Source organism: Quercus lobata, chromosome 8 (assembly GCF_001633185.2).
Source record: "Quercus lobata isolate SW786 chromosome 8, ValleyOak3.0 Primary Assembly, whole genome shotgun sequence".
Classification (NCBI taxonomy): Eukaryota; Viridiplantae; Streptophyta; class Magnoliopsida; order Fagales; family Fagaceae; genus Quercus; species Quercus lobata.
The window spans coordinates 30,793,563-30,815,407 of record NC_044911.1 but is presented as its reverse complement, the minus strand read 5'-3'; the positions used below and the strand labels follow the sequence as shown (position 1 = coordinate 30,815,407).

At 38.5% G+C, this 21,845-nt stretch overlaps 1 protein-coding gene across 1 annotated transcript; it reads left to right on the top strand.

Annotated features, from left to right (window-relative positions):
* The first annotated feature begins 8,506 nt into the window (after positions 1 to 8,506).
* On the top strand, positions 8,507 to 19,447 carry LOC115957582 (AUGMIN subunit 2). The gene is made up of 6 exons (XM_031075866.1): positions 8,507 to 8,810; positions 9,788 to 9,913; positions 10,088 to 10,192; positions 16,529 to 16,597; positions 17,877 to 17,990; positions 18,854 to 19,447. The coding sequence occupies exons 1-6, from the start codon at positions 8,679 to 8,681 to the stop codon at positions 19,220 to 19,222; spliced, it is 915 nt and encodes a 304-aa protein (XP_030931726.1). The 5' UTR covers positions 8,507 to 8,678; the 3' UTR covers positions 19,223 to 19,447.
* Positions 19,448 to 21,845: the final 2,398 nt, after the last annotated feature.

Here is a 21,845-nt window from a genome sequence, read left to right as displayed (position 1 = left end):
ACTTTCTCCTTAAAGGGGAAATGCACGAAACAAACTCCCACTAAATCCATTATTATAAATCAATTATAATATTTTTGCAAGTTTATACCCAATTTAAGATTCACACCAAATACAATTATATCTTCTCTCTAAGAATTAAAATGAACTCACCTAAGATCTTCACTCACTCTAGATACAACAATTCTTTGTAGTTGCAGTACCCAAAAACTTTCCCTTAATAAAATTCCTAGTTTATATTCCTTATATATGTCTCACGGGTAAAAATATAATTATTTGCTCTCACACACACAATGCACTTTATCTTTTTCTCTCTTTTCTTTTTCTTTTTTATTTCCTAGCTACGGCATACCCTAGTCTGATCTTATTATTATTATTATTATTTTGTTTTAATAGTAGTTTTTTTTAATAATAAAAAAGAAATGAATCAGAAGGTATGTTCACTACCTCTAGCCCACTTAAACCCTACTCATGAATTAGAATGACGCATACACACGGCTTTATCTAAAAAACAAAAAGAAGTGTCTCGTATTCTTCTATTTTTATTGGAAATAGAAGTCTATTATGCCTGGCTCACTCTTGGAGATTTAAACTCTAGTCCTTGCCTTTTCCACGCCCCACAAACACTTACATTTATAGAGTGACCATCACGATAATATTGTGCAATAATATTTATTTATTTTTGAATGCACGCAAAATAGGTTAACTTTTGTTGGAGTTTTAATTCCCATGCTTATAGGAGTTGTTGGATTTGTCCTTATTCCGACAGCAACAAATGACATTTTAACTACTTCCGTCGCTGGTTATGGTTGATTTGATCTAATAGTAAAATCATTATCATCAGAAGTTCAGAAAAATACAAATCATCGTTATCATAAAAAAAAAATCACACATGGTGATTCAAATCTAGCTATCTAACAGAAAATATAATACCAACAACCCCCCCGCCCTGAAATTAAAGAACAAAAGAAAAATGAAAAGGAAATTAAGTACAACATTTGAAGAACGTAGAAGTACTTAAGTAGCAAATAGCAAATGAATATTGTACTAATAAATTTGCAATATATATATAGAAATACTATATGTCCAGTTATCCACAATATTTTCACAATAAATCCTAAATGGTAGATTGTTACTTGTTGTTATTGTTAAGGCAAAAAAATAATTTCAGCGGTAAGTTCAAATCCGAACTAATAACAACTAATTATTTATGATTTGTTGTGAAAATGTTATAAACATAACCCTTCTCTAGTAATAATAATGACAATTGTGGAGGCAATTAAAATTTAAGATGTGGTTTTAAAGGCAGACTAGTTTTTAGCCAATGGCTACAACTAGTTGAAAAAATACTCCATTGAATTACATTTTGTTCTTATATCTTTCATGCGAACAAAAATTTCAGAAAATCAAAAATCAAAATTTATATCATCAATTAAATATTTAAATCTCAAGTTATTATATTCTAAAATTATACTTAAAAAATAAGTTTATAAATTAAATAGTAAATAAAATCAAGTTGGCACGAAATTTAACATGTATGTTATAGTGTTAAGATATAAAGAACTAACATGTATGTTATAGTGTTAAGATATAAAGAACTAGCAACCTAACGGTTAGATTTTTAAAATATATAGTTATATTATTTTTTTTAAAATAGGTGTTATAGCCATTTGTGGATTAGTTCTCTTAAAAAAAAAAGATTAGATCCCTACATACATTGTTGTAACTTAAAGAGTAAAAGTTAGTACAATTTCTTAGATATAATATAAATAAGTTTCTTAATTAAATTCAAATATGTAATTGTGGGGCCCAATAATTCATGGACCAGGCCCATTTGCCCTTAGAGAGTCCAAAGGCCCGAGCCGAGGAGAACTGTGGCCCAAGCTCTACAATACAGAGCACAAAACAATTTTGGGAGGCAGCCGAGGACAGTTCAGTCCTCGGCAGATCCTGAATCCCACCGGAATAAAGGGGTAAAACTGGTATAGGGACGAATTTGTAAGGAGATCCAAAATATCTTGGGGAAGTTATCCTTACTACCCTTTCAGATAAGATCCAACACGTGACAGAGCCGCACTCTGCAGCTTTATCAACCATCCCCAACAATTCTGAGATTAGACTGATGGGACAAATATCAGTCCTGTAAAGATTGACCCTACACGTGGACGAAGGACAATTAACGCAGACGAGTATAAAAGAAGAAAGTAAGTAACTCTAAAGAGGGGGCTCTTGATCCCACCTCCAAGAAAAAGGAGACGATCTGGGTGAGAACATCCCAACAACACCTTAGATTACAGAAAAAACCCATCGTCGGGTAACCGGGGTAAGACCCCAATGGTCCTCGGATCACATCCGAGGAGGCCCATCCACGATTTCCTCTAAAACCAGGGCCAGGCACCGCCCCGTGTCCAACGGCTAGCTTTTCAAGCCCACTCTCTACAAATCATATTGTGAGGGATCTTTCATATGCGAGCCCAACATCATTATTGGGCCGCAAAGGAATTGTGTCCTTACAATTGGCGCCGTCTGTGGGAAGCTTGCGCATTGGCGCAGGTGGCGGCGAAGTCAGCTCTTTAGTAAGCAGAAATTCCTAGGGCTTCCTCCGACTCCGGCGACATGCAGTTGTTGCTCCAGCATAAGCTTCTGCTAGAGGCTACGCCTTACAGTGCCAAGGGCGCGGGCATCTCTGGGGGCTTCCGGCCTCAAGCCAACTTTCCCCGCCCTGGTATAGGGGCTTATGGTCGAAAGGTAAACCGAATAAAAAAGAAAATCTTATAAGTTTTGGACAGAACCAAGGCCTTGCATGGTCCTCGGACTCAAGCCTATGGGGAAACCAAGTACAAAAAAGAAAATCTTATAAGTTTTGGACAGAACCAAGGCCTTGCATGGTCCTCGGACTCAAGCCTATGGGGAAACCAAATACAAAAAAGAAAATCTTATAAGTTTTGGACAGAACCAAGGCCTGGCATGGTCCTCGGACTCCAGCCTATGGGGAAACCAAGTACAAAAAAGAAAATCTTATAAGTTTTGGACAGAACCAAGGCCTTACATGGTCCTCGAACTCAAGCCTATGGGGAAACCAAGTACAAAAAAGAAAATCTTATAAGTTTTGGACAGAACTAAGGCCTTGCATGGTCCTCGGACTCAAGCCTATGGGGAAACTAAGTACAAAAAAGAAAATCTTATAAGTTTTGGACAGAACCAAGGCCTTGCATGCGTTCCTCAGACTCAAGCCTATGGGGAAACCAAGGTAACAAAAAAGGAAAATCTTATAAGTTTTGGACAGAACCAAGGCCTGGCATGGTCCTCGGACTCCAGCCTATGGGGAAACCAAGTACAAAAAAGAAAATCTTATAAGTTTTGGACAGAACCAAGGCCTTGCATGGTCCTCGGACTCCAGCCTATGGGGAAACCAAGTACAAAAAAGAAAATCTTATAAGTTTTGGACAGAACCAAGGCCTTGCATGGTCCTCGGACTCAAGCCTATGGGGAAACCAAATACAAAAAAGAAAATCTTATAAGTTTGGACAGAACCAAGGCCTTGCATGTCCTCGTACTCAAGCCTATGGGGGAAACCAAGTACAAAAAAGAAAATCTTATAAGTTTTGGACAGAACCAAGGCCTTGCATGGTCCTCGGACTCAAGCCTATGGGGAAACCAAGTACAAAAAAGAAAATCTTATAAGTTTTGGACAGAACCAAGGCCTGGCATGGTCCTCGGACTCCAGCCTATGGGGAAACCAAGTACAAAAAAGAAAATCTTATAAGTTTTAGACAGAACCAAGGCCTGGCATGGTCCTCGGACTCCAGCCTATGGGGAAACCAAGTACAAAAAAGAAAATCTTATAAGTTTTGGACAGAACCAAGGCCTGGCATGGTCCTCGGACTCAAGCCTATGGGGAAAACAAGTACAAAAAGGAAATCTTACAAGTTTTGGACAGAACCAAGGCCTTGCATGATCCTCGGACTCAAGCCTATGGGGAAACCAAGTACAAAAAAGAAAAATTACAAGTTTTGGACAGAACCAAGGCCTTGCATGGTCCTCGGACTCAAGCCTATGGGGATACCAAGTGCAAAAAAGAAAAATTACAAGTTTTGGATAGAACCAAGGCCTTGCATGGTCCTCGGACTCAAGCCTATGGGGAAACCAAGTACAAAAAAGAAAAATTACCAGTTTTGGACAGAACCAAGGCCTTGCATGGTCCTCGGACTCAAGCCTATGGGGGAAACCAAGCTACAAAAAAGAAAAAAATTACGAGTTTTGGACAGAACCAAGGCCTTGCATGGTCCTCGGACTCAAGCCTATGAGGAAACCAAGTACAAAAAAGAAATCTTACAAGTTTTGGACAGAACCAAGGCCCTGCATGGTCCTCGGACTCAAGCCTATGGGGAAACCAAGTACAAAAAAGAAATCTTACAAGTTTTGGATAGAACCAAGGCCTTGCATGGTCCTCGGACTCAAGCCTATGGGGAAACCAAGTACAAAAAATAAATCTTACAAGTTTTGGACAGAACCAAGGCCTTGCATGGTCCTCGGACTCAAGCCTATGGGGAAACCAAGTACAAAAAAGAAAAAATTACAAGTTTTGGACAGAACCAAGGCCTTGCATGGTCCTCGGACTCAAGCCTATGGGGAAACCAAGTACAAAAAAGAAAAAATTACAAGTTTTGGACAGAACCAAGGCCTTGCATGGTCCTCGGACTCAAGCCTATGGGGAAACCAAGTACAAAAAAGAAATCTTACAAGTTTTGGACAGAACCAAGGCCTTGCATGGTCCTCGGACTCAAGCCTATGGGGAAACCAAGTACAGAAGAGAGAAAATTACAAGTTTTGGACAGAACTAAGGCCTTGCATGGTCCTCGGACTCAAGCCTATGGGAAAACCAACTACAATGGCCGCGCCTCGTAAATTGTAGCGCGTCAAAAGTAACGGTCCGCACGCACGCCACACGCTCTCCTTATTTCCATCCTTTCCCAAACATCAAAACCCCGCTTTTCTCCTCGGAAGGAGATAAAAACCGGAGTTTTGAGGGGCTATTGTGGGGCCCTTCCCAGAAATAATGGGCTATTCCAGATTCAGGCCCGTCCGAGGAGCGTCCTGCCCAAAGAGAAACCACATATGAAGCATTACTCAGTCCTGATAAACGCCACGGAAACCTGTCCGAGGAGTAACTCCTCCTCGGACACTACGAAGCCCAGACGAGGAACTCTCTCCAGCCATTTCAGTTCATCCTCCCAACATATAAAATGAATAAAATCCAAAATATCTCCTGGAAAGCTGCCACCACCACATTAATTGCGCCCCAACCACCCTCTTGGCCGCATTAATAAGGAAAAGACCCCTGAACAGTACCACCTTGGCCTCTGCAACTCACAAAGGGAGTGATGAGGGCGTCTGATGGGACAGATGCTCAAGTAGATACTTAGATGATCAACAAGTGTAAGGTTGAGATGAGAGGCGGGGAACTATATAATGTAGTGGAGCCCCTCAAAGAAAGGGACTCCTTTTTCTAGAGGAACCAGAGAAAAAGGAGGAGGGGAGAACGAACTCATAAGAAAGACGGACGGTGAGGACAAGACGCTCCTCGGACTAATTCCGAGGAGAAATATCTTCTCATCACATCCGTGTAAAGCTTAGCCATACAGGCCAACCTTACCTTTGTATGGGCTTCTATGAAAATCTCGACCAAACCGTCGCCCAACGACCAAGATCCAGCCTTCCAAAGCCCACTCTCTACAAATCGTATTGTTTGGGCCCCTTTACATACGAGCCCACCCTTGGGTCGTTAAAAATCGTGTCCTTACAATTGTGAATATAGCATTTCTCACAATTTTTTGGTTCAACATTCAACAGACCAAAATTTTGGAGAGGTTGAATTTCATTTTTAATGGGCTCAATTGTTATTAAGGGTGTTTAAGTGTTTTTCTTAAGGTGGTCAAGTTTTTTTTTTTTTTTTTTAGGGTGGTCAAATAACCCATATTAGGCTTGGCGCTGCCCCTTTTGTAGCTAGTTTTTTTAACCTATAACACCTCTGATGTAGCATATATTTTTGGTGTTTAGGATGCTAAAATAGCTTCTTAGTGATTTTACAATTGTCAATGTGGATGCTCTAAAGACACTTGAAAGCATAGTTATTAAACCCGAACTAGGCCAGTTGTTTGAACCAAAAACCCGATGACCTTACACCTAGACCGATCAAGGCGTTTCAATGGATCATTTCAGCATTGTTGAGGGCCATTTGTGAGAATCCAAGTGGAAAGAAATAAAGCCCAATAACAAGGGCAACAAAGAATTGACAAAGCAGACAGCAAAACCATTAGGCCCAAGTGGCAGGAATAATGGATCGCAGGCTCAAGAAATAAACAAATGGGTCTTGAAGAAGCCCGGAAATAGAGAAATAGCATCCCATGGGCAATGTATGAGGTAGAAAAGCAAGAAAAGGCCGCCGCAAGCCCAAAGTAATACAAACTAAGAAAGTAAAGGGTTTATGGCAGGCCCATAAACCCTAAGGATGAGAATAAGGTTATTAGGCCAGGGAAGTCCATGAAGTTAGTAAAAAGCTCATGGGAACACAGAATTAGCAAAAGGGCCGAGGAAGCCCAAAGAAAGCAAACAGGCCAAGAAGGCCTAAGGGAAAAGTCAAAAGGGACGTAGGAGCCCATAAATAAAAGCAAACCAGTAGCCATGCCAAGCCACTGAGAGAAGAAATAAACAGCTGGTCTAAAAGAGGCCCAGCAAGATTAAGTTATTACAGTAGGAATAACAAAACGACATTACAAGAAATAAGGAAACTAAGGAATGGACCAAAGAAATGTAAGACCCATCATCAAATAAAACCTAACTCCTAAGAGGAGCGGGAAAACAAAAAGCAGCTTACATAAGAGGTTAAAAAACACGGACGGCGAGCCTCCAGACCACAGCAGACGAATTGGGCAGCAGGCAAGTTTTGGACACATATGGAATGAAGACACGTGCAAGACCCAGGCACCACTAGCTTGTACCCAACCAATACAAAGCATGGTGAGTTCGGGGGGTCAGAGAACCAGAGGGCATGGTTTGGTGGTGGAGAGAAGGGAAAAATCTATTTTGAAGGTTCCGATTCAGGCTCTTTCAGGGAGGTGTCCTGCTGGGATGGCTTACTACCCAAAAGAGGCAAGCTGAGTTGGAACCATTAGGTGCATGCCATGAGGGATAGGGAGAAAGAAATAACCCAGACCGTAGCAAGAAAGGGTGCCACGGCAGACTAGCAAACAAAATACTTTTCCTTGTCTGGCAATAGGAAGGCGACACACAGACGGAACAGTGATGGTCGGCCCATACACTCAGACCAGACAAAGGGAGTTAAGGGTTAAAACAGTAAAATCTGGTTATGGCAGGCACTATAAAAGGAGGGCCTTGCCTTGAACAGAAGGAGAAAAACAACGGGAACTTTGACTGAGAAATAGAAAACTTAAAAAAAATAGTAAAGAAAACGAAGTGAGAAGAAAGAAAGAAATAGTGAGAATTAGAAAGGTGGGCATGCACCGGTAGATTGATCCCTTCTCTCCCTCATGAAATCCGGCCCTCTGTAAGAAAAACTCGAGAGTATCTACGTAGAAAACCACTCAGACCCGTTTCCCTCAGGGCGGTTAACCTCTACAGCAGGACTCTTTCCTAAGAGATTGACTGCTTTGAGGAGGAACGTTCTTCCCTTTGTGGTTCTACTCCTACGGATTGGATTTCTGATTGATTTCCCCTAATATTCCGACTAACCCATGCGTATTAACATTTGATATCCTCTATTATGTTTTTTTCTCTTCCGTAAAAAAAAAGAAAACAATTAGTATTGCTGTTGTAATTGATTTTAGGGGCTATTTAGTCAATTCCCCATTAAGTGGCTAGATATTTTCTGTTTATTTTATTATTATTATGTTTGTCTGCCACGATTTGTCTGAAATAGTTTTGCCTGCCGTGAACACATCCCTGGTAGACTTGGCCTAGTTTGCGTACAAGCCGGACCAACTTAAGCTGAAGTTGGGCCGGTCCCGACTCTCTTATCCAGAAAACTTGGGCTTAGTGCAGAGGAGGCAGCCCAACACCACTAGCACAGCCTACCCCCTTACAAGCATAAGACCCGGTCAAACCTAACGAGTTTGTGGCGACCTGTGTAACTTGAATGAGTTTTTATTACCCAATTGGATTTGTGAAATTTGTAAAATTAATCTATAGACTCACTTTATTGACTTCTTAATGGTTTAGTTTGTTATAATATTAGAATTTAAAGAAGAGAAAACCTAATGAATAAAAAAAAAATGCACTCATTTGTCTACGTCCAATACTGCCATCCTATCAAAAGACTATTATGTTATTATGAAACCTTAGATTTTGAATTTTAATTGCTAGTTTAATTTAGGCCAATGCCTTTCATTTATATATTTATGTTATGATTTTTCAATCTTATTGGAGTATTTTTAAATTTTTTTTTTATTCAACTATACGATTTGACCAATGGCTGAGTTTAATAACTATGCTTAAAAATAAAAATAATCAGTCCTCCACCTCTGCATACCAAAAGTTAAACATATTGTCAGTTCTTTTCAAACTCCATAGAATAGAAGACGAAATCGGAAAATTGCATAGTCCAGTAGACTAGACATTGGTTTGGTTGGGCAACCAGATCTGAGGTTGTTGGTGAGTGGGAAATGTCGTCAATGGCGAGTAGTACAGACACAACTTGGGTGGGAAAGAAGCCTCTGAGGCGCATCGGTGGCATGTCCGATGCTCTCTCCATCGCTGCCGATCTTGGCTTCTCTGTCTCTCCTCCTCCTACTCAGGTCTCTCTCCCTCTATGTGTGCCCAATTTTCCATTTTGTGCTCACTTTTGGTTATTTTGCCTGCCCCATTTGCCTTTCGCTTCTGTTTTGTTTCCTGCTGGTGTTCTTCAGTTTGAAATATCCATTTAGTTCTAAATTGATGTAGAAGCTAGAAGTACTGTGTAGGTTGTGGAAGTGAGTATGTTGGAAACATGAAAGGATCTAGTCTTTAGTTTCGAGATTAATTCAAAAATTTTGACATGGGTTCTTCATTCATATATATTTCTTTCAATTGCGAAGGTTTTAAATTTCATAGTCTTAATGAGGTTTTAAGTAGTGTGGGGTGAAAAATTGCTGGTATGGGAAAGCTAAGGCATTTTGTTTTGTTCCTTGGTTTTTATTAACGATTTCAAGTAGATAATTCAACTTGGCACTCAAAAGTTTTAGTGGACAAGACAAAACAAGACAAAGGATCTTGGTAGATGCTTCCTAATATTGGTCATCTTGTATCACTGCTTTACTGACAGGATATATTAATTATTATATCAAGTAAATAAAAAAGCTTGGATCTTATGTTTTTATGCAACAACCGCTTCTGAGGCTGCTGAAGCCTATGCTTTAAGAAAGGCAGTTGTGGTTGCTCTAGAGGAATCTCTAAGCCTAGTTATTGTAGAAAGTGATGCCCAGGCAGTTATTCTAGGAGTAAAAAATGTTTCAAAGCTTCTGAGCTGGGATTGCTTTACAAACTATGATTGAAGAAGCTTTGGACTTGATGCATCAGAATCCTTCTTACAAGTTTGAATTCTAATGGATTAATTGGTTTAGCCGTGCTCCTTCCAAGATGGGATTGTAGAATTACTCAACAGGGTTCTGTCCACTTAGGAAGGACTGCTTATTTGTATGCTGCCCCCCCCACCTCTCAAATTTTTTTTTTCTTCAGCCTACAAAAAAAAAAATTTTGAAATTCCAATTGAACTCGTCTTTTGTCTTTTTGGTAGGAAGAACTCCAAAACTTATCCACCGCTACTGGCGAGAAGGGTGATGACTTAATAAGGGTCTTAAGAGAACTTACCACTGTACAAAGAAAAATAGCAGATCTGCAAGTGGAACTTCAAGGTCGAAAGGTGAGTTATGCGAGTTTCATTTATGACCTGTTTCAATTTACAATATGTGTGAGGCTGCTTCCGTAACTGCAAGAAATGAAATTACAGTATGATACTTTCAGGTAGCACTTTTACATGTCTTATTCACAATTGGTATGCAATACTTATCTAACTAAGTGGTTTTGTAAAATATAGGATGATAAAAATGTAGCACATTTAACTCATGTGAGCGAAATGGAAAAGAAGATTGAGACTTTGGCAAGGATTACGACTATATTGAAAGATGTCATTCAGAATAAGGTAATCTTTTTTTTTTGCCTTCATATTTATCATCATTGTCTTCCTGACATGTAAAAGCTGAAATGGCATATGCTTTATGCTGAGCTCCTTGTCTTTATCCTTGAAAATGTCCATGTCCGGTCTTCTATGCACATTGATGCCTATATGGAACATGAACCAAGTATACAAATGCATGATTTCTTGCACTTGCACACACACAAAACTGTGCACATATATACGTGCTCTGTTTTCTCCTCCTGGGTTTTAAAATAGCATGGGTTGCTCAAGTTATAGTTTGGTTGCCAATTTTGCTATAGGTTAAATTTAAGGGTTCATTTGGTTATTAAAATTTTAGCTCCATCAAAATTGGTGATTTCTACAACTCTCTGCAATCATTCCTTGTTCCTTCTCCTCCCTCCTATGGGCAAGAAGGAGAGTAAGGGTTGGTGTTTGGTGGAGGAGAAAGGTTGATGACTCAATGCTACAAATTGCATTTGTGAATTCAAATGCTTTTTTTTTTGATAGGTAATTGATATTTCATTAATAAAAAAGTACATCATGTTCACGATGATGAACAGACTATACTTGAAACAAATACAAAAAAATCACAAAGAAACAAAAACAAAATGCAGGAAATCAAATACGGAAATACATTGTGTAAAACCCCAAATACGAGACCACCCAAACAATGTCCCAACTAGCAAAGACTTCAAAAGATCAACAAATTTCTCAACATCCTCAAAAGTGCGGGTATTTCTTTCCCTCCAAATTGGCCACATCAAATAGGCTGGCACCATATTCCAGATTGAAAGAAGAGTGTATCCCCAAATAATTCTCCCATGCACAAAGAAGAGAAACAACTGTCCTTGGCATCACCCACTGTATACCAAACATAAAAAGAACTTCACTCCATAAGGCATGTGCGAACTTACAATGAAGTAAAAGATGATCCACTGTTTCTCCATCACAGCAGTATAAACAACACCAATTAACCCAAGGCAGGTTCCTTTTTACAAGGTTATCAATAGTAAGAATACTATCCTGAGTTTCTGTCCATAAAAAGAAAGAAAGTCTTCTAGGTACCTTAACACTTCAAATACACTTCCAAGGGAAAGGAATGGTAGGAGGAGCAGATAAGGAATTATAGAACGAGTACACATCAAAAAAACCATTTGGGGTTAACTTCCAAAACAAACTATCAACCCCCTCACCCCTTGGTATTTTGGAATAAATATGCTCGTAAAAGACATCCACTCTTTCCACCTCCCAATCATTAGGAGCCCGTTGGAATTTAATATTCCAACTCCTACTACCACCGTTTGATGTAATGGTAATCAACTCAGAAATCCAAGCGTCTTTACCCAAAGCATGAGAGAAAAGATCAGGGTAAAGATCTTTTAAGGGAACGTGTCCACACCAAAGGTCATAATAAAATCGAATACAAAGACCCTCTCCCACCACATACAACACATGTCCAAAGAAACTCTTTGCGCCTTTTCTAATATTCTTCCTCATTCCACACCCTTGTGAACCTCTACCAACTCAAATGCACCGGCCTCCACTAGTCTCTCCATACTTGGTAGCTATAACCTGACGCCATAAACGATTGGTTTCACATCCAAACCGCCACAACCATTTTCCAAGCAGGGCTTGATTAAACAAGCCAATCCTTCATATCTCTAAACCTCTTGCCTCAACCGGCCAACACTCCTTATTCCAAGCAACAAGTGGATATTTGAAAGCTTCCTCAGAACACTCCACAAGAAATTTCTTTGGATCCTTTCTATTCTATCCGCCACAGCTTGAGGGATAGTAAACAAGGATAAGAAATAGGTGGGAAGGCTTGAAAGGATAATTTTCAATAAAGTTAATCTACCCCTCTTAGACAAATAAAGACGTTTCCATCGAGATAGCTTCTTATCCATTTTTTTCTATAATAGGATTCCAAATTGATGGATCCTTAAAATGAGACCCAAGAGGCATACCCAAGTAAATCATGGGCAGCCTACCAATATTGCAACCTAAAACACTAGCCAGAGCATACAAACTCCCTACCACCCCCACGGGAACAATCTCACTCTTACCAATATTAACTTTCAACCCTGTGATAGCCTCAAAGAAAATCATCACCATCCGAATATATAAAAGTTGTTCCCTAGATGCATCACAAAATAAGATAGTGTCATTAGAAAAAGAAGATGAGAAATATGCAAACCTCTATATGAATGGCAATTCACTTGAAAACCCCTAAGAAAGCCTCCCCTTCTGTTCTTTTCAACAGCCTACTCAAAACTTCCATCACCAATAGGAAAAGAAGAGGAGACAAAGAGTCCCCTTGGCGAAGGCCCCGAGTACTACCAAAAAAACCCACTGGAGAGCCATTAACAAGAACTAAATAACGGATTGTAGAAATACAAAACTTCATCCACCTCCCCCACTTCTCTCTAAAGCTCATCCTCTCCATGAGATAAAACAAAACATTCCAATTCACATTATCATAAGCCTTCTCAATATCCAACTTGACAATCACACCGGGAATTTGACTCTTCATTCTACTATCCACACATTCATTTGCAATGAGAATGGAATCAACAATCTGTCTCCCCCCAACAAAAGAATTTTGAGAATTAGAAATGAGTTTATCCAAAACACAACGAAACCTATGTGCCTAAACTTTTGATAACAGCTTATACAAACTACCCACAAGGCTAATCAGACGAAAGTCCTTAATGTTAATAGCATTGGTCTTCTTGGGAATCAGACACAAGAAAGTGGCATTAAGGGATTTTCAAAGATGCAAGTTCTATGAAATCCACAAAAAAAGCCATAACATCTTCTTCTAACACACACTCACTTTTGGAAAAAACCCATAGTAAAACCATCTGGCCCAGGTGCCTTATCACCTTTAGCCTCCTTTAAAACTGCAAGAATCTCCTCCTTATCGAACTCCCTCTCTAAAGATAACCTCTTAGATTCATCTAAGCAAGCAAACTCCAGGCCATCAATAGTTGGCCTTCAAGATTCAAGCTCTTGATATAAATTCCTATAAAATTCCACCACCTGATCTTGAACCTCCCTATCTTCCTTATAAAGAACTCCCTCCACCTCCACTCCCCTAATGTGATTGGTTCGCCTGTGCGAATAAGCCAACCTATGGAAAAACCGAGTATTATTATCCCCCTCTTTTAAGAACAAGGCCTTGGATTTTTGCCTCCAAGAGATCTCCTCCAAAGAAGCTAAATACTCGATATCAGCTTTGATCACAATTCTTCTAGATCTATCTTCTAGAGACAAAACTTGCAGCTCTTCTCATGTATCAAAATCTAACAACTCAGTGAAAGGACATTTCTTCCTAAAAGCCACATCCCAAACTCATGTTTATTCCTATGCTTCAAGTCACCTTTCAAAGCCTTCAGTTTATAAGCTAAAACATAACTTGGAGGTCTCACAAAGTGATAACTGCTCCACCACTGCCAAACTTGATCCACAAAACCATCTACTTTCAGCCACATATTTTCAAATTTAAAAGCACTCTTCCCCCTCAACATACCTCCTGCCTCCACTAAAATAGGACAATGATCTGCCACCACTTGAGGAAGAGTCTTTTGGATCACATCCAAAAAATGTTCCTCCCAATCAGCTGAAATCAGAGCCCTATCAATTCTGGACATGGAAGGATTAACAGAATTACGAAACTAGGTGTAATCACCTCCCTCCAAAGGCAAATCAACTAGATTATGTTTCTCAATAAAGTCAGAGAGTTTAAACATGGCTGAGCTAAAAGAGTTACAACCAAGTCTCTCATCTGGATATCTGATGATGTTAAAATCACCAATCAAACACCAAGCCGAGCTCCACCGCAATCTCATAGAATCAAGTGCTACAAAGTGCAAAAGTGTAATAGTGATTTCATCTTTGTGAGCCTCTAAAGATGATTATATTTCTTTGCGTTATCCGATTCTTGACTTATAACTAAAATTGACCTGTTTGTGAGCAGTTTCCATATTCTCATACCTTATGTCCTCATTTTTTTTGTTGATAAGTACCTTATGCACTCCTCATTGTTCTTTTAATTTGTTTATCATTGGGGGGAAAATTGGGCTAATTGCACTTTCCCCCCCTAAACAAGAGGGTCAATCTCAATTTCCCCTCTAAACTATAAAATTGAGCAATGTCCCTTATTATTGATTGCTAATATGAAAATTTTCCCATGCCATTAATAAATTCAGTAAATTCAAAATTTTAATGGAGAATTCTTTTTTGTTGAATTCCATGCCACAGCCTGTTAGATTTTACTTAAATATTAATATGAAATACTTTCTTGGAGTTGGGAAAGTCTTTGAAGTGAACCAAGGGTTCGATTCTGGCCATCGCGCTTGTCTGGAATCCCATTGTGCGTTTCATGTTGTTAAATCAAGTGTATGTGTAGGAATATACGGCCATTTGATTGTAGTGGTATCCAGGGTGAGTTGGATTGAGTGGTGGTCAGGTTAGGGCAACTTGGCCAACTCAAATTTCAACGATGTCCAGGGGAGGAAAGGTGTTCAGTGGGATTTTTGAACTTTGCATTTTACTGCAAATAGAAAGAGGAGAGAGGAGAGGTTTTCATACAGCTTTTGGGGGATTTCTATATTCAAGCAATTAGAATTAGAGTAAATATATATTTTATATTTCCAAATTCTCTTGTTTATACTTAACCATCTCTTCTAAACTTTGTATTTTGCACTTTTTTTAATTAATTTCATTTAATTTAAACTTTAAATTCAAATTTCTTTGAAGGATGTAATTCTTAAGAATTTTTGTTTTTGAATGTAGACTTTCTTTTTAAAGTTAAAAAAAAAAAAAAAAAAAAAATTAAATTTGATTATAATTTAATGGTTGGAGCTAGGGCATTTAAATTCTGGATGTCTTCGTTGGAAACATAAGAAAATGCTAACTAGTTGAGTTACAAATATTTTGACTGTTTTTTTGAAGTGTCCCCCCCCCCCCCCCCCACCCCAAAAAAAAGTCCAAAAAAATTCCTTAACAATTTTAGTGTAAAGAAAACAACTCTTTTATGTCTGTTTTTTTCTTTCTTTATTGAAGATAAATAATCCCAGAGTAATATCTTTCCATGGATCAAATTGAGCCTCTGCATGTGTACACTTTGATGCATAAATATTTCTAGATTGACTCAACAATATATCCTTAGAGGCTTAGATTGGGCATTTATCCTTTAGATGATTCTTATTAAGCATGATAGTCATGATCATGCAATTGCAGTCAGTAAGGACAATAGTTAATGATATTGACAAGTGACAACGGAAATGTTATATTTAAATATTAATCTCTTACAACTCCTGAGACCTGAAATGGAGTATTTTAACATTGCTGTTGGTGCAAGGGACTGTAATTTCAAGAAAATGCTTAATTAGATATATGTCCTAGCAAAATGTGTATAAACATATTCTGTGGTTATTCTGTATATGTCTCATTGAAATATAGTGATGGCTAGAATATATATATATATATATATATATATTTTGTGGGCGCCCGAGGACCGAGGAAGGATGCAATAAGACATAGCTCTCACTAGAGGAGCACTCAAAGTCCGAGGAGAGGGTTTGCCTGAGGATAGGAGGAGAAGAGACAAAATAATTCCTGGAAGTCCAAATAGAGGGAATAGTGTTTAGATTGAGGATCAGAGTGATTGAAGGAAGCTTCCAGTGAAAGTTCACCTAATTCATCCACATTGAATGACTGGCAACAGCTTTATCAGCCGTATTAATGAGGAAATGACCTGAACAGTAGAAATCACAGCTAAGCAACTCCTTCTACCACCTTCACCTGAAGTTTAAGAGGACAAGTGTCCAAAGGAAAATCGAGAAGATGGGAAATGAAGGGCCAGGATGCAACAAGCTGGGGAATATATAGGAGGAAGGGAGCTTCTAGGGAGGGGGCATGAAACAAATACTCTAAGGATAGAAATTAGAACAAGAAACATTGAGAGAAAGAAAGTGAACAGTGTACCATTCTGTGTAAGAACTGCCCCCTCGGGCAAGTTTGTAATAAGTCTCATATATACATAAACTTTGATCTTCAATCATTCTGGCCCTATTATTGTTCTCGGGCTAATCCCCCTCTCCTATGTTTTAACCCACTTTCTTACAAATATCTATTGATTTGGGCCTAGATGGGCTGCACAAACTTCACTGTTCTAAGTGAGCTTGGATGGCCTGATTTTTGTGTCCTTATATATATATATATATCTTTTTTTTTTTCCCATTTCCTAAGCATAACATTTTTTTTTTTTTTTTTTTTGGATTGAATAAGATGAATTTGTTTAACCTGGGAACATATTCACTCTTAAATTGGCAGGATCGCATCATAGCACGTCTTCAACAGCCATATTCACTAGATTGCATTCCAGTGGAAGCAGAATATCAGGTTGGTCCAATTAATTCCATTCCTCATTTCTCAACCCATTCTTAGAGTCAGAACTCATTTTCCACATGGTTACTCACTTGTGACCAGTCTGCTGGTCATACTAATTGCTTTTGGTGAAACAGTTAGGCACAGGTGTAAGGACTTTGGTGTGGGTACCAAAATTATTCCCAGCTTGAATTTGAATATTTATTGATAAATTTTGTTATAACTGAGAATGATGTGGGATTATGTTTATGGTTTAATTATTTATCTTATCGATGTTTGTTGGTGTAAAATTGGCTCTAGTAAACTTATGGCACACAAATGATTGATGAATAAATTTTTATGTTGGAAATTTCCAATAGCTGGGTGCAGATTCCTAATTATCCATTATTAAATAAAAAATGAAGTGAGGAATTATCTGATGAAAATAAAAGCAAATATTAATAGAATAACAGGTTAAATGTGGCATGGTTATTGCCCGATGCATAGTGATGAGTACATTCCATGCAATAATGTATGATCAGAACAATCAATTTAAAGAGGGGAAAAGGTGAATAGTTGTAGATTCTAGGGATCATAAGGTTCATGAAATGTGAAGAGAGGGATGTTCTTTCCTTATCCTAATCATTGTAATAATAGCATGAGTTAAGATCTACCACCTCTGTATGCCTGTACCAAGTCTTTCATAGTAGTTCCATGTATAGTTGCTTTTTAAAAGAAAAAGGGTTTTTAATTGCAATGTACACCCTGTCAAGTGCGTTGTAGCTCAACTAGCTCTTCCTTGTGTTTCTAATGGGGACTTCTAAGGCTCAAATCCTCCCTTCCCAAACTACTGAATTAAAATAAAATTTAAAAAAATGCAATTACACCCCAATGTCTAAATTAGGGCCGAAATTATCAGTTTAGTAGGCCACTATCCACCTTAAACTATGAGAGCATTCACAATGTACAACACTAATGTGGACTCTAATTTAGATGGCAGGTGGATATCGCAAATTATTGTTGAATTTGCAAAATTTTGAAATTTAGGGTGTTCATTGCAAATAACCTCTATAGTTTAGGGTGAATAGCTGCAATTAACCCAAGAAAAACATAAATTTGAAATAATTGTGTATAATAAATTCACTTAAAACAAAAAGTATGGTAAATTATAAATCTAGCTCTTGGAGAATGGCTAAAAGTACTGCAGAATCAATCATTTATCTAATACTAGAGAGCTATTGAATGGTTATATTAGTTTTGTTGTCATTTGAAAAAGACTTTCTAATGCTCATGGCTTTTGATTGGGTTTGTGCAGAAACAATTTTCTGAATTACTGATGAAGGCTGCTAGTGATTATGGAGCATTGACAGCGTCAGTTGCAGATTTTCAGTGGAGTCAGAACTTTAAGGAGTCTCCTTCAGTATGGGGGGTAAGCAAGTAGAGGCTTTTATTTTGCTTCTAAAAGTTCCAGAGTGCATTTATAAATAATAAATAAATAAATAAAAGGTTCCAGAGTGCATAATAGGGCATAGTTTTTTTCCCATTCTAAGCTCTATCTGCATTCAGTTGTTATATATAAATATTTTTCTATTGGATTTAATTGTTTCTACCTTTTTTTTTGAGCAAATAACTGTCTCTATCTTATAAACTAATGGTCCGTTTGGATTGAAGGAGAGCGAGAGGGAGTAGAGTAGAATAGAGTAGAATTAGCCCAAAATTAGCCTATTTTCAGCCAACTCTACTCTACTCTCCTTCACTCCCCCTCATTTTCCCTTCAATCCAAACATACCATAAATTCCACTATGATATGGAATATTACTTTCAATGAAGGATGAGATCATGGGAGTATTTGGGTCATCTGAAACATCATGCATGTGATACTGTTGCATATTTGTTCTCAATGGCCTCTGAATTGACAATCTATTGTTTTAAAACATGTTGAAAAATTAAAATCAAAATACTAAAGGTTGAACATCCTTGATCTGCTCGGGGTTTCTTGAAATATCAATAATCTGCCATAAGGTTTAGTGGAGGAATCATTATTTTTCTTTCCATTCTCCCCCTCCCCCATCAAAATATGAATTTGATGTAAAAGATTTTTAGTCAATAACATTATTCTCTATTTAATGAAATCTCAAACATGATCTCATAATAGAGAACTTGGATTTTCATTGTGGTATACTGGGTCAAATCATTTCTACGTGTTCCAATAACCGCACCTGTGAGAAAATATCCTTAAATTAATGGGAGGGCTTTGTGGCAAAAGGTGATCATCTTCTTCTTTTGACACAGGAAATGCTTCGCCCAATTCCAGTTGCTTTAGCATCATGCACCCGATTCTTTGAGGCCATGTCTGCCATGAGAGAATCATTTGCAACACTTCAAAATCTGAGAGTGGGTCATTCCAATTCCTCTTTGTCTACAACACCAGCAAAGGATGCTTCCCAAAGAGTGCCGGGGGACTCCGACTGTGTAACTCCACCACCTTGGAGAAATGAACCAAGCTTTGATGACTTAGCCATTAGAAGCATAAAGAAGCAAGAGATGCAGAGGCAAGAAGCAGAGGATGAAAACAGTGAGATGGGTGATGTTAATCAGGTTGATGGCACAAGCCATAGGAGATTGTCATGGCCCCCATCAGTTAAAAAGAGTGGAATTTAGTCAAATAAGGTGAATATCATTGCATGTCTTCTGGTAGTAAATGTTCCATTAGGTTTGTATTCTGTTTGTGATGTATTCATTTCACTGGAAATATGTAATAGCAGTATCATACACCATGAGAAACTCATTCTTTGTGCAGTAATACATGTGTTATTTTGGTTAGTATTTTGAAGTGGCATGTACATCGTCTGTGGTGTCCCCAGTAATGATCGGCGATTTTTGTTATTTTTTCGTCCCCAAATAGGCTTATATTAGCTTCTGGTCACCTTTGGATTTGAACTTTGAAATAAGTGTTCAACTCTAATTGTCATTGTCTTCATAGTACAGTGTTTTGCCACTAGAATGTGGATCTATTAAACCTTAATTCATTAGCAAATAGCAAGAGGATATGAGAACAGCTACCGCTAATTTCACATACATCTTACAGCTGGAACTATCAGATTTTCTTTCCTTAAAAATTAAACCTTATCGTTTAAAAAGTAATAAATTAAACCTTGGTGTTGCAAAAAGTAGCAATAACAAAATTACATTATAATTTTAAAAGTAACAAATTAAATATTTACGAAAAATATTAACCACTCTCGCAATTCAGAGTGGAAAGAACCATTCCCAAATTGAGAGTGATGGCCATGGGTCCGAACGAGAAAAGGCTTATTTGATGTTAGTAAGGATAAGCCCTTTTGATTTGGGGATTAGGCGTAGCAAATTTGGACGGCAGTAGTAGCCCTAAAAAGGAAATTGGGCTGAAGCATGACTCTTGTGAGTGAAAATTATATTCTATAGTAACTATACTGCTCTTTTATTTTTTAGGTAAGTTTATAATTTAGAAATATATATTTTTATTTTTTAAACAAATAAAAATATAAACTTTAGAGGTAAGCAGTAACTGTAATTTCTTTTTTAAGAGTTCTCATTTTGAATTCAAAATGAAATTTGTTATTTAAAATTTATGACCCTATTTCTAAATGAAGTTACCCTTCATTAATGAGGGTATTTTTGAACCATATAAAAGTCCAGTTGAAAGATGAGAATTCTCTTATATATAGTACTAACCTCATTACACGCGCTTTGAGCGTGCGAATAGGCTCTTTTTGTTTTTTTTTTCTTTTTTGTCTAGTGTCACAATTTTCTTTTTTAAATTTTGGATAAGTTTATTTTGAAAACATGGAATAGTAAGAGAGTGTCCAATTTTGTAGGTATTTTATATGGAGTTGGAGATATATTTTTATCGGATTATCCTCAAGATTTTCCCTATTAAACCAAAAGTTTAGAGGTATTTCAAAACAAAATAAACGTCTAGTCCAAAAAGAGGAATCCTCTTATAGATAGTATATGTGGGGCCCAACAATTCGTGGACCAGGCCCATTTATCCTTAGAGCGTCCGAAGGCCCAATCCGAGGAGAGCTGTGGCCCAAGCTCTACCACGCAGAGCACAAAACAATTTTTGGGAAGCAGCCGAGGACAGTTTAGTCCTTGGCAGATCCATAATCCCACCAGAATAAAGGGGCAAAACTGGTATAGGGACGAATTAGTAAGGAAATCCAGAATATCTTGGGGAAGTTATCCATACTACCCTTCTAGATAAGGCCCGACGCCTGACAGAGTCGTACTCTGCAGCTTTATCAAACCATCCCCAACAATTCCGGGATTGGACTGATGAGACAAATGTCAGTGTTCGTAAAGATTGACCCTACACGTGGACGAAGGGCAATGAATGCAAGCTAGTATAAAATAAGGAAGTAAGTAGATCTGAGGGAGGCCCTTTTTTCCACCTCCGAAAAAAGAGAGACGACATGGGGAAACATCTCAGGAACACCGAACTTCATGGAAGAAAGTCCGTCGTTGGGCAACCGAGAGAAGACCTCAACAGGTCCTCGGATCAACTCCGAGGAGCTCCATCCCACGGGGTACGACGCCTCAGGGGTTAAATGTTCATACCCAATCCCCTTTTTCTACGTAGATTCCTCTAAAGCCATGACCGGACAACGCCACTTGACCAACGGCTAGCTTCTCAAGCCCACTCTCTACAAATCATATTGTGAGGGATCTTTCGTACGCGAGCCCAACATCCTTAGTGGGCCGCCAGAGAATTGTGTCCTTACAATTGGCGCCGTCTGTGGGAAAGCTTGCGCGTTGGCGCAGGTGGCGGTGGAGTCAGCTCTCTAGCAAGCAGAAATTTCCGGGATTTCCCCCGTCTCCGGCGGCATATAGTTGTTGCTCCGACGTAAGCCTCTGCTAGGGGCTACGCCTCGCAGTGCTAAGGGCGCGGGCGTCTCTAGGGGCTTCCGGCCTCAGGCCAACTATCCCCGCCTTGGTGAAGGGGCTGGTGGTTGAAAAATAAAACAAATAAAAGAAATCTTATAAGTTTTGGACAGAACCAAGGCCTTGCATGGTCCTCGGACTCAAGCCTATGGGGAAACCAAGTACATAAAAGAAATCTTACAAGTTTTGGACAGAACCAAGGCCTTGCATGGTCCTCGGACTCAAGCCTATGGGAAAACCAAGTACATAAAAGAAATCTTACAAGTTTGGACAGAACCAAGGCCTTGCATGGTCCTCGGACTCAAGCCTATGGGGAAACCAAGTACATAAAAGAAATCTTACAAGTTTTGGACAGAACCAA

What these genes read in the sequence shown, in the direction of transcription:
- LOC115957582 (XM_031075866.1), top strand. Translation starts at nt 8,679, where the DNA reads ATGTCGTCAATGGCGAGTAGTACAGACACAACTTGGGTGGGAAAGAAG. An exon ending in TCTCTCCTCCTCCTACTCAG is followed by an intron (nt 8,811 to 9,787) that starts GTCTCTCTCCCT and finishes TCTTTTTGGTAG; the next exon opens with GAAGAACTCCAAAACTTATC. An exon ending in TGGAACTTCAAGGTCGAAAG is followed by an intron (nt 9,914 to 10,087) that starts GTGAGTTATGCG and finishes TGTAAAATATAG; the next exon opens with GATGATAAAAATGTAGCACA.